General features: G+C 32.8%; 2 protein-coding genes across 2 annotated transcripts; one reads left to right on the top strand and one right to left on the bottom strand.

Moving 5' to 3' along the window:
- The first annotated feature begins 2,122 nt into the window (after positions 1-2,122).
- On the top strand, positions 2,123-3,537 carry slv (sugar transporter SWEET1). The gene is made up of 5 exons (XM_017617401.1): positions 2,123-2,469; positions 2,525-2,602; positions 2,671-2,897; positions 2,974-3,149; positions 3,221-3,537. Exons 1-5 carry the CDS (start codon positions 2,393-2,395, stop codon positions 3,338-3,340), a joined length of 678 nt encoding a protein of 225 aa, XP_017472890.1. The 5' UTR covers positions 2,123-2,392; the 3' UTR covers positions 3,341-3,537.
- A 4,314-nt stretch (positions 3,538-7,851) lies between these two features.
- LOC108363886 (uncharacterized) lies at positions 7,852-8,650 on the bottom strand. Its single transcript, XM_017617412.1, has 3 exons — positions 8,348-8,650; positions 7,973-8,245; positions 7,852-7,916 (listed from the first exon to the last, which is right to left on the bottom strand). Exons 1-3 carry the CDS (start codon positions 8,553-8,555, stop codon positions 7,906-7,908), a joined length of 492 nt encoding a protein of 163 aa, XP_017472901.1. The 5' UTR covers positions 8,556-8,650; the 3' UTR covers positions 7,852-7,905.
- Between the last annotated feature and the right edge of the window lie 5,047 nt (positions 8,651-13,697).

Here is a 13,697-nt window from a genome sequence, read left to right as displayed (position 1 = left end):
ATCTTTAAGGGGGCGAACTTTCCCCTTTGTTTACCTAACCCCCATGGGTCCGCGCCTGACCACCTGATAACTGCACGAACCTGATGTATATATATATTTACATACATATATACATATACAAACGTGTACGATCTATATGTATGTATGTATCTTGTGCCCTAATACAACTTTAAGAGCGTCGAAATAAATCACTCCATTGTTATTTTGCAACTATGCAACAGACTATTTGAGTTTATTTCAGCAACTCACAAATTTCATTAAGCACGAACAGCCGCATTTAAATGTAACGTTATTTCAGTTAGAACAAATTAATGCTGGCCGATTTTATAATAAAAATATTTATTTATTTTCCAGTGTATCTATCGGGAAAAATGTTGTGTTTAAGTATTTTGTTTAATGCAAAACTACCTTTATGATAAATTTGTTTGTACGCCTAGTTGTAGGCAACTTGTGGCACATTTACTGCAAAAACTGTAAAACGGAAGCGTATAAAAAGTGAATTGACAAACCGTATCACTGTGGTGCTGCCACCATATGCAAAATTGATAACTTCTCCGAGAACGATATTTGTATGTACATTATACCCTACCACTTTACAAGCAAACAAAAAAAGTTTGCCGTAAACCCTTGGGTCTAAAGTATTTTTGCAAAGCAATTTAGAAAAAAAAACTAAAAGTGTTCAGTTACACCTAAATGCGCCAATATTTTTTTTTTTTTTAAGTTCTACTGGAATAATCAAAAACGTTTAATGGTTTTTGGTAGGCTTTAATTTACTGACATTAGGATTGCACGCGGTGATAAGAATTGAGATCTTGTTGGTAAGTATTTAAACGGGGTACTTGAGGCCAATGAACATCGATATATCATAATTTATGATAATACCAAAGAACCTAGAAATTAAGAAGAGATACAAGTTTGTAAGTATATCTTAATTACCAGAGGAAAAAAATTATAAACATGCAAGTTTTAACTAATTAATCTATGCGCATTTATGTAGCTGTTTTCAATTGAGCAATAAGTAAAAAATATCAATTGAACAATTGTGTAATTTGAGATTATTCAATTAAGTGCCACTGGGATTTTTAATTTTTAATTTTATAGAAAATGGACTTCACTGTCTTTACTTCACGAGATGTCTGATTAATTTTTTATTTAGTTTCCAATTTAAAAATCACTATTCGAAGAGTTTTGTATGGTTAGCTTAAATGGGTTTTTGGGTGTTTTCACAAAACTATCACGAATGTTACCATGAAACTTGGCGGGGATGTTAGGAATCGTATATGTTTACATTATTCATCACTCTTTTCACTTTATTAGTAATAGTATTTAACTAATTTGTTGTTTAATTCTTTGCAGTTTCACTAACAAATTTTCATATAAAAAGAGCACTTAACACTTATATTTTGATAAATATACGATCTTTGAAATATTCACGTATATTTTGTATACATTAAATGTATTTTATTCTATTTTTTAACAATATACAACGCGTTTAATAACTTCACTACTTTTCTTCAACAAAGAAAACAAATCAAAATGGCGGCGCTTAAAAAAAATCAATACTTCGATAAATAAATAAAATTTTTAATAAAAAATCGCGTAATTTTATATAAATTATTATTTTTTTTTTAAATCAATACTTCGATAAATAATGAAAAATTTGAATTAAAAATTTTAGCCTGGGGCGCTTTTTTATAAAAATCGATAATTCGATAAATAAAGAAAATTTGTATTAAAATCAATACTTCGCCTGCGACTCTTTTTTAAGTAAAACAGTATTTCAATATAAAGTGAAATTTTTTTATAAAAACCCTCTTTTTTACTACTCTCATTATCTGCCAAATTTAAAAGTTAATAAGTTTTTAAATAGAAACCTCCGCGCTCTGGGGGTTTCACTTTTAGAATCGGAAAAATCTTCTCTACACGCCCACATTTTTATTTTCTTCAAATTTTTTACCGAATTTAAAGAAAACTTTCCTTTGTTAAGCTACAAATGCACACTCCAATAATGGTGAATACCGCTACGAAGCAATGCTGCCACCAGAGCGGATATGCGATACCGGTCCTCAGCTGTTTCCTTATATTTTGTTTTGATCACAAACTCGTATTTGAGCACAACAAAAAATGCGCGATAAACAAAAATTTATGACAGAATTAACAAACAAAGCAAAATGAAAACAGTTGACGTAGCTACTTATATGTTTGGCATGGCAGATAAAACTTAATACAATTATTTGTTACCGCGAAAGTATTTCAATTAAAACTTATTTCCCAAATCAATAAATTGAGACTGATTATATAAAGATACTTTAGTGAAATAATATACATAAATTGAACTTTACGCGGATATAACCACTTAGGTAGATAAGAGCAATTTTCCATACCGCTTAAAATGCCAATTCCCACGTACGACGTGTTATTGGAGGCAACTGCGGTGGTCAGTACAGTTTTGCAGTTCTTGTCTGGCGTGTAAGTAAACAAAATAATCTGTTATAATGCTTCATTTATAACTTTTATCCACCAGTATTATATGCCGGAAGTACATACAAAAGAAGAGCACAGGCGAATCATCAGGACTACCCTTTATTTGTGGATTTCTCTCGTAAGTAGTGGGCGAACTCTTTATACTTGACTGCAATGCTAGTAAAAATCCCTTTAACAATTTTTCAGAACATCGTTTTGGCTTCGGTATGGTTTACTCACCGGTGAGCGTAGCGTGGCTTTGGTCAATGTTATTGGCATCTTTCTCTTCCTGTGCTATACGATGGTGTACTATGTATTCTCCGTAAATAAAAAGTCATACATGCGACAATTTGGATTTGTTTTATGCATTCTATTTGGCGTGTGGTACTATACGGATTCCATTGAAGCAGATGCGGAAAAAATACGTGTAATGGGTGCGTCTAGATAATAAGTCTCTTTATCGATTTAATGTGTACAAACATTACATAAAAAAATTCTACTTATTTGTAGGTCTCATTTGCTGCATAATCACGGTATGCTTCTTCGCAGCACCACTTACAATGTTGGTTCATGTGATACGCATGAAGAATTCGGAAAGTTTACCTTTTCCACTGATTGCTATGACTTTTCTGGTGTCAGTGCAATGGGTCATCTATGGTGTCATTATATCAGATACATTCATACAGGTAAGATCTAAAAAGCAGCTCCTTGAAAGTGTTTGATATAATTTACTATTTTTTTTTGTTTTGCTCCACAGATTCCAAACTTTCTCGGCTGTTTACTTTCGCTGCTGCAACTTTGTTTATTCGTTGTTTACCCGCCAAAAAGTTATTCCGGCCAAGGATACCGTTTGGTGGACCAGGCTTCTATATTTTAAAAAGCCAATAATGCAAATGATATATATGTACGTATACATTGAATTTGCATACAGGTAATACATGTATGCTATAGTTGCCAAATATTAATTTGTAACCTTTTTTTGGATGTGCATTTAAAACTAATGTGTGTCCTGTAACAGCACTTTGAAAAATCAAAGCAAAAAATTATGAGTAAAGTTATATCAGAAAAGTTTAATCCTTTTGTACCCTGGTTCACTATAGTTATATCGATATCGCCGGAATGATTCGGATTTTTACCGTCACTAAGACAAACGTTTATATCTATATATGTTTTTTTTTTTAATATTCAAAATGTTTTTATAACAAGTAATTTTTAAACAAAAAACAAAACCGACTCAGTTCTCATATACAAATTTAAGATTATCGTTAATTTCTTCATGATCCAATGATCGGATTTAAACTAGATGTAAGGTAACACACTTCCTTTACAAAAAGGAGTATAGAAATCGGTTTACGTGGTCCAAAGTTATGCGGTAACATACATAAAAAAAAATATTTCGACGAATTGATAATCTTCTCCTTTTTTGAAGTCGGTTAAAAATATTATTCATGCTTTAACTAAAATCCTCTAAATCGAAATTTCAAATTTTATACCAAATTTAAAAATTAAAAAAAAAAGTGTTCATCAAAAATTCGATCTTTATAATTTGAATTTTTAGATCTTTTTATACCGTTTTTATAACTCATACAATTTTAGTATAAAAAAAATTGCATGTTTGAAGCTACTAAAAATTCGCGTTGGTTTTTAAATTTTTTTTTCGACGGTCCGAAATGACTTGTTCAACCCCGCCAAGGACGATCTAACCCTGTTTCGTACTACGAACTCTTATAATAATTTTTCCTTCCTGAAGCAACTCTCGGCAGAAAGATTGATCCACTCTTCTACCAAGCCAAACTGTGCAGAATAGTCTCTACGAAGCCCCTGTGGCCCTGGTGTCAGGGCACAGGTGTACAGGACGGCGAAGCCGAGCTTGAAATATTTAACGTACATACATATTTATAGATATACGCCTCTGGCTTGATGCGCGACAAGATATCCACCTGATATTTTCCTCAGAGTTGATAACCGTATATCAGCAGGTTCCCACGACAGTCGGGACTACGTAACCGGAATGATGCAGATTTATACATATCTTTCCAAGGATTGTCACTCCAGCAAAACTTCCCAAAAACCATTTTGGGAATTTGTGTGCTGTTACAACAGCAACAACAAAAACTGCGATTTTAACGCAGACCACGATCTTTGGCGTTGAAGGCTGTCAAAAGATCGTAGGGAAGGTTTTTTTGGTATTTAAACACAAAAAACTAATAAGAATTTTTCAAACAAAAAAAATTACCAAAACTTGCTAAAATGCCTCTTCCCTTTTTACATTCTTGCCACCGTTTGTCTATTCAAAAAAATTTTCATATGGTGGAAAATTATATTTTGTTGACCTTTTAAACAAATGTTTAAATTCTGGTTTTTAAAGGCGCTATATGAATGCACTTTCTAAACATTTTTTTGTTATCTTTTTTACAAACCGGTTTATTCATGTTGATATTAGATGTTTTTAAATCGTGCAAAGCAAGAATAAAAAATATGCGAGCATTAGAAAAATACTTGTATGTGAATATTTGTAAGCTTTGAGAAACAATAACGGCGAATTCGCTCAAGACTGTACCAACAATTAATGATATTTTGCCTACCTCTTCTTTAGAGGTATTCATGAATATGTTTTTGTTACACTAATTTTGTTTCTGCAGCTCAATTTCTGTACATTTACACTCAAAAGGCCAAACACTACTGTTTAGATCACAGAAGACTATTGGGAATATATACTACATATAATTTTCGCAATTAGACTCCATTTATAAAACTAATCTATGAAAAACAATTGTTATCGACTCGGCATCGCACATAATTTTTTATTTTACAAATGTATATAAATACATACCCATACATATTTATAATACACATATATAAGTTGACTTGCCATTTGATAATATTTTAGATCCGTTATCCGTCGGTGATACTGCAAAACGGTCTATGTCTATTAGTACCCTTGACACTTAGATGCTCTCTTACTTGCACCGGAAGGCATCTACAAATCGTTACACCCTAATAAACGAATGACAAAATTGTTTACCTTAGGCTGATGAAGATTAACGATTTCGGTTCAACGGTTCGAAAAACAAACAAGTAATAAAGTCTAAGTTCGGGCGGAGCCGAACATTAAATCCCCGGCGCAAGTTTTAAATATAAGATTTTCACCTTTCCGAAAGCCACCGCAACATGGTAAGCCGGGGTGTGTCAATTTTGAGTAATTTAGCGTCCTTAAATTTCGAAATATTGAAGTTTCAAGCATATCTGAGATTTACCGTTATATGAAAAGCGGCCTAAATTTCAGTCGGATTTCAATAATTTTCATCGTTTTGCTTTTATTTGGCAAGCACAATAGCCATACCGAGTTTGATATAAATTGGTTGACCGGTTACCGAGATACATATATGTGATCACAAGTGGGCGGTGCCACGCCCGTTTTCCAAAATTTTGTCGTACACGTATTTTTTGGTAAAGAATTGTCGCAAGCATCAATTTTGAATAAATTAACTTTAATATTTACTGATTTATCGAAGATTTCGTATTTCTCCAAATTACCGTTATATGGGTGATAGGCGTGGTTATTGTCCGATTTTGCCCATTTTTAATACCATCCGTCCGTTTCGTTAAGATATCTCAATTTTTACTAGAGTTATCATGTGCACAGATGGACCGCCGGACGGACAGACAGTCACCGCTTAATTGTTTTTTCTTATCATTCATTGAATATATCTATCTCGATTCGTTTTACCTGTTACAAACAGCCGTTATGTGACCAAAGTTATAATACCCTTGTGCACAAGTGCGCTCGGGTATAAAAAATAACGCGCAAGTTTAAGTGTCAAGAGTCAAGTGCAAAAACGCGCAAGGTTAAGGGTCAAGTGTCTGTCAAATGAGATGGGTTGCCTTTACATTTGATATTGTCACATGGTAAACAAACATGGTAGGTATTAACATGTTTAACAAAAAGAAAAAAGTGGGTACATTTATCTATTAAAACTTGGTTGAAACGAACCTTTAAACCTTTATGGAGAGTGGTTTGGTTTTCGGTACGGATCAAACATTTGTGGAAAATTTCGGTTCGGTTAATGGTTCAGTTAATTAATAGAAAAAAGCGGTTTTCCGGTTCACGTCCCTGGTAATAAGTGACATAGCGTGTTTTGCCGTATCACCAACGTTATATAGTAGGTACTTTTCACAATCGCGGTAGCTCATTTTGTATTCCGGAACTGTAAATGGTAAGTGAGCTTCTAAATTTCAGTTAACGCTCCACTGTGAAATGGGCTCAAATAGAACGTACATGAACATATCTACTACTAATGCCAAACTACGATTTTAAATTGTTTGGCGAACTTTCTCGTTAAAATTAAAAATGTTGTAGTTTAACAAAAATGCATTTGTTGATTACCAGGTTTGATGAATACCCTTAATAATTTGTTCGCCATTTTCGCCACTTTTGATTATGTAGTCAAGCGCATTTTGAGCTGTTTTTAATTTTTTTTTTTAATTTTCATTATTTATAAATTTTTAGTGAAATATATTTCTAACAAACAATCTCAAGTCAGACATTTGCAACAATGAGACATCGAATTTTATGTTGTGAAAAAGGACAAAATATCTTGAGTAAGTAGTCTTTTTTATGTGCCTTAAAAAAAAGAAAAATTAGCTTATTCACTTGAAAAGGCGCAGCGGAAAAAGGAAACAATTAAATTTAAACAAGAACATGTCGTTATTTGTAATTTCCTTATTTTACTCTATTAGTACTTACATACTTTTATCTTCTTAATTTAAATATCTATGTAAAGCCCCTTCAGAAGGCTGTCTGTTATACACTGTACATATGAGTGATATCTGCAAAAATTTAACTCCTGTAGTACGAATCAGTGTGTTTTTTGTTGGAAAATTTCAGAAAAAGATGCGAGAATACACCACAGACGTTGAAAAGCTGATTTTGCATTACTTTTCGTTGCTTAAAATTTTACTTTAATTCACCTTTGACTAGTCGTAAATGTATTTACTTAATCTTTTGGAGCCATGAAAACTAACTTTGGCCGGTTTCTCCCTCCGAATTCAGAAAACAAAAATTCAGAAACACATTTATTCAGAAAACATTAGGCAGAAACCTTTTCTTAGAAAGCCAAAATTCACAGGTCAAAATTCATAAGTTAAAACTCGTAAGATAAAACTCATAAGTCAAAATTCAGAAATACTTTTTCTGCCGTCTGGATTCCTTTCTAAATTTTGATGTATGAATTTGCGCAAAATTAAATATTTTTTCTGCCGTCTAATTCCTTTCTGAAAAATTAGCGCTATTTTGTACATTTATATTTATTTATATTTATATTTGTACATTTGTATTTTGACATGTGACTTGTAACACTAGGATCCAGCAAATTCCACTGTATCAGTCTGGACGTCAAAAGTTCAGCATCGGACTTGGTTAGACCAAGATCTCTGATCAAATCATTCATGTCCTTTTGGTTGGGATAGTATGGGTTTTTTTTATCAGCTAGTAAATTAAATCCTTCACCTTCATTGTCTTCCACACTCATGGAATCAGGGCTCTCACAGGAAGACACCTGCTCTTTCTCTGGAGGAGTAGGAACGGGGCGGTCAGAGCTGTGTGGAACTGGAGCCATGGATGAAGGAATGTCAGGATACAAAATTTGACTTGCTTTTTTGCCAGTCCGACGTTTAGAAGGGTCCACCATGCAGAAAAAGCAGTTGCTTGAATGGTCAGTGGGTTCTCTCCAAACTCTTGGCACAGCAAACTTCATAGCTCTCTTTTCCCCTCTGTACCATCCTGAAAAAAAAAATTAGAAAAGAAAAGTACTGTCTAATAAAAAAGTTAATAGAAACATTTATTTTACCCATAACAAAGCAATATAGTTTTAAAATGTCTTACCTTCCAAAGTCCTTTTGCAGTTTTCACACGCGAAATGAGGTGCCCAGGATTTGTCTTGATCACCCACAGGCATGCCGAAATAAGCATTGTAAGCTTCGCACATTTTAAAACCTGTTTCCAAAGAGTACTTATTCGCTCTTGTTTTGATAAAATATCCGCAGACATAACAAAATGCATCTGCAGGATACTTGCAGCCTCGTGAAGCCATGTTTGAACGAATTTATCTGTAATAAAATAAGAAACAACTCTCAATAAATCACAAAAATGTTGCAAAATTTATTGCGACGACTTTGTTGTTTTAACTAGTGTTGGGCAGTATCGAGTACTTTTGTGTATTTACTACTTTGGTATCGATACTTTTAAGCATCGGGTACTGTCGATACTTTTCAGCATCGAGTACTGAGTACTTTTGGAATCGATACTGCCCAACACTAGTTTTAACACACACAAATGTAGAGAAAACAAGTTGTATGCGCTCGTGTATCAGTTTTCAACAAACAAGCATAAAAATAAACGCAGATAAGCGCTGCCATGGTCACAAAAGCAAAGTTATCTTGCGACAATAGCTGTTTTCTATACTTTTGGGACCTAACTGACTAGGAAATAACAATTACAACCCAGGGACAAAAACCTTGTTACATAGTGTAATTATTCGAATAAAATTTTATCCGTAATATCATTATTCGCAGATAACTTATTCCCGAATAAATTATTCGTAAATAAATTGTTTGCGAATAATTTATTCGTTATTTTATTCGTTATTTTAAATAATGAATAAAAACTCATTTTTAACACATTGAGCCACCTTTTACTTTTATTTCTATTGTCAAGGATTGTAAGTTAGCTGAACTTTGTTTACTATTTTATCAAGAATACTAGCCCAATCCCTATGGTTTCGCGGCCCCTGATAAGATTTTTTGCGTTGGCCAATGCAAGAATAGCGTTGAAAACCGAATATGGGTAAAGTAAAAATTCTCACACATATTTCTGCCAAAAAAATAGCGCTCTGATGCTATATGCAAGAAAAAATTCCTTTCAATGTCATGAGCTTTACCTCCACTTGTGAGATCTTTTCTAAGCGTGCGTAATCTTCTTCTATGATCTTGCAACTACAACATTGGTCCGATGCTTCAACCTCTAGTCTTATGTCATGTAGGCCAAAAAAAGTTCTTATAAGGATGCTGAAGAGCACAGATGTGCGTCCTCGATGTAAAATTTGGCCATTGATATAGGAATTGGAAGGATGTGGTCGAAACTTTCCTTGCTGATTCGCCACTTTTAAAATATCCAAGAGCTGGTTTCCTTGAGTCTTACTGCTGCAGCAATGGCCGCCCGAGCAATTTCATCAAGCGGAGGTAGATGCAAGGTCGCATTTAGGGTATATGACGACGTGGGACATCGTAAATTCGTATAATATAAACATAAAAAACAAAGGAGTCCAGACATATGGGGTTTCTAGAGATTTCGACTGCAGCACCATTATGAATTGCAACCTGATTGTACAATAAGTAGGGATTTTCTAAATAACTCAACTGTAGCGCCACCTAGCGGGTCCATTTTTCGCATAAGTATTTTTCATCATGCAGGAAGAACACATTTTGAATTTGAACGAAATCAGTTCATAAATACGGCTTTTATAAATAACTTGGCTCCATCGCCACAAAGGAGTTTTCTAGTAGCCTTTAATAGGACTTAATGCGCATGGAATAACCTCCGAAAATTTGATTTAAATCTATCTAGGGGTTTGAGTTAAATCACAACAACGAAAACGGTTATCATTTTATACATAAATATATGTACATATCTATATACATAAATTACTTGTTTTATTATTATTTTATTCGTTATTCGAATAATTAATGAAGATAATAATTATTCGAATAACGAATAACATAATTTATCCGTCATTCGAATAATTTTTTTTTGAATAACCAAAATTATTTATTGTTTACGAATAACAAGAAAAACAATTTATTCATTTGTTATTCGTCATTCGAATAAATTTTGCCCAACTCTGTATGTACATACATATGAATGTACTTTTGTTTTTATTATGGCATGCTTGTGAATATTAAAATTCTAGAAGATTTTTCATATCACCCATTCATATCAAATTGATTTATTACCAAGCTGCAAGTCTGCACGTACTCACATACAGGCACCTTACGACTTTCGTGACTTAGAAAATCATGAACACTAACGAAAATAAACGAAACGACTGTATTTGCATGAGAAGCTGTTTTTTTTCATGGCAGAAATACACTCGGAGGTTTGCCATTGCCTGCCGCTATTAGGAAAAAAAAAATACTTTTTTTGATGTTGGGTTGAACCGGGCTTTAAACGAGGCTCTACGGAATGGTAGCGCGCACTGCTAACCACTACGCTACACAGCGGCCACAAACTTAAAAACATTTATAATAATCAAAAATAATTTTGTTATAAATATACGTAGTATATATCCAGAAATTGTGGTATTAAGAGCAGAACTCCACAAAAGCTTTTCAGGCATTCAGCGCTTTTCAGGCTTTCAGCGCTCTATTCAGCTACAAAATTTTATATTACAATGAACACTAACGAAACAATTTTACACTGTTCTTTTACACCTGGAAATTGTTATGGATTTTAGGCCTGGTTATGTAATTCGAGTGATTACTGTACAACCAAAGTAGTCGTAATTTTAAGAAATTTAAAAAAATAGTCAATAAAAATTAATAGCTACATACTCGTACATACGTACTTACATACAAACAACATACATACATCATATCATTGGCATTTTAATTGCCCATGAGTACTTACTAAAATGGTTTATTCATTTGATAACCATAGACCCCACTCAAAGCGTTTGATAGTAAATATCTAAAATAAAGACTTTACCTTTAAATAAAGAGTTTTAGCGACGAGTACGGTTCAAGGGTCAACTGCTGCTGCTTCTCTTCCTAAAATATTTTATGAAATTAAATGACAAATTGAATAAAAATTTAAAGTCTTTTCGTCATTTCTCTTGAATGTTATTTTATGAGCGCAACGGGTTTTTTTGGTGCGGGACCCCAGGTCAAATTTACTCGCCTGCGAAAACCTTAGTAATAAATAAAAAATTCAGAAAATCGTTTTAACAAAAAACTAATTTATAAATTAAAAAACATACAAAGTTAGTGAAAATGTGACTTCCAAGAATTCATTGTCATCAGAATTGCGAAAAAAATTAAGAAATTTAAATTTTAATTTGTTCGCCTTTAAAACTTGCTTATGTATTACTTTTTTCTTCAAAAAAAAAAGAAAAATTATTGCGCTATAGCCATATGTAACGCTCGTATCTATTTTTTTTGCAGTATAATCCGGCAGGTTCTGCAATTCACTTCCGAATGAATTAGAGTCAAGTTCACTTTGAATTGGAATTGGCAGGGGTGGAAATTCACTCGGAAGTGAATTGCAGAACCTTCCCGAATACTATTTTTTGGACTTCAAAAATAGATACTATGGTTAAAAAAAAAATAAAAATAAATCATTTATACTTTTTTTGCAGCCTAGCTTTTTTAATACACAGTTGTCGTAAGTGTCGTATTGTTGTATGTTGTCGTAAACTTGAAACTCTTTAAAAACATATTAAGGGGTTGGAAAAGTACCATCAAAGTTATATTATCAATATTCGCAGTATTAAAAAACAGCTGGTTGTGGTTTAAAGTTCAATAAACGTTTATTTGAGCTTTTAAAGTTTACGACATACAACAATACGACACTTACGACACCGTTGTGAATCCCTCAAGTGTGTTTTTATACTGTTATATTAAAAATAGGGTCACGACATCTTGACAAGTTTTGACTATGTTCATTTCGTTTGTTTAATGTTTATTAATTGTTTATTAAAGTCTAGTCAATAATATAATATTTAACACTATATAAATCTACATTTCTAACTTTGTAGAGAAATTAAAAACAATTCACAATAACAAACTTTGTATTCATAATTTTTGAAAAAAAAAAAACAAGTATGCAGTTTTGTAGCTTATTGGAAATAAGGGGCAAGTTTCAACAGGTTGAGAATTTTGTTTTTGCCGACGGTGTTGTTATTTTCTTCCATGCAAAACAAGTTTTTGATTTTGGTAACTTTTTATGGAAGAAAATGCGTTACGCCGTCAGCAAAAAAGGAATTCAAAAATCGACCGTATGTTGTAGACACTTCGAATTAGAATATTGTTGTTGGGAAATTCGGATTTGCAGGGCTTTCGTTAGACATATCATTTTGTCTTGGGGTGTACAACGGTACACATAATACCAGGAGTTCCTTTATTTTATTGGAAAACTATTTCAAAAAGCACAGTACTGTATAAAAATGTTTTTTTGTTTTTTTTTTACGGAGTGAAATGAGCTAAAAAGTGGAGTGTTTTGGATTTTCCGTAGTGTCAAAGTAAAAACGTTGACCAAAAAATTTAAAACTCATTTGTGTTATAAACATATGTACACCTGCCTGCGTCCATAATACATACATACATATATCTGCGAACACCTGTTCTTTTTAAACATTAACAATTTTTTGCAAGTGAATTTTTTTTGTGTTATTTTTTTACCAAAGTTTCAAATTTTATACATGCTGCTTCATAGATTATTCAATTTTAGTATAATAGTGTACAAATTTTTTAATGGCTATTTTATATAGAAGAAAGTTTATTTTCTTTTTCGATGATCATAAAATTGCCTTTTTATAATCAGGCAGTATTAAATTAGAGTTTTTCACTGTTTAATAAACAGTGAGCTATTTATTTGGAAATTATTATTTTTTTTTCAAAAAGCTTACGTATAAACGTACTTAGTAGGTATGTATATGGTCATTAGTTTTAACTTCATAGTAAATATTTAATTCTGATTATCTCGGAATGGGAGTATTTTTCCAGGAGAGGGGATGATGTAGTGTTATAGCCCGAACACAGCGAAAACGACGAGCTACCACAGCTGTCAAATTATTTTTCCACGTATGTAGATAATTATTTTGGCGACGCGACGACTGTGATTGTGGCCAGATTATATCTTTCTATTTTTCCAACGACATATAATGCTTGAAATACAATACCGGCGAACGGCAAACTTCGCCGAATTGGGCGATGCTGTCGTTCACCGTTCGCCCAGCTATTTCGCCTACTTAAACAGAATTAGAGCGGTAGCGAAAACAGCTGATCCCATTTGGTCGCCTTTATAATTTGGGTGACCATATTTAGAAAAAACTAAACCATATTTAGAAATGAGGAAATGATAACAAATATAAATGTAAAACAAAGAAAGATTATTATAAATAATTTGTTTCAAGCCAGATTTAACGAATCCACAACTATATTTTTCAAACAACAAAAAAAAA

This window comes from Rhagoletis zephyria, unplaced genomic scaffold (assembly GCF_001687245.7).
Source record: "Rhagoletis zephyria isolate East Lansing unplaced genomic scaffold, Rhagoletis_zephyria_1.1 Rzeph_scaffold_00029, whole genome shotgun sequence".
NCBI classification, from domain to species: Eukaryota; Metazoa; Arthropoda; class Insecta; order Diptera; family Tephritidae; genus Rhagoletis; species Rhagoletis zephyria.
Note: the sequence above shows the minus strand (reverse complement) of the source record. Positions and strands in the feature narration are given on the sequence as shown.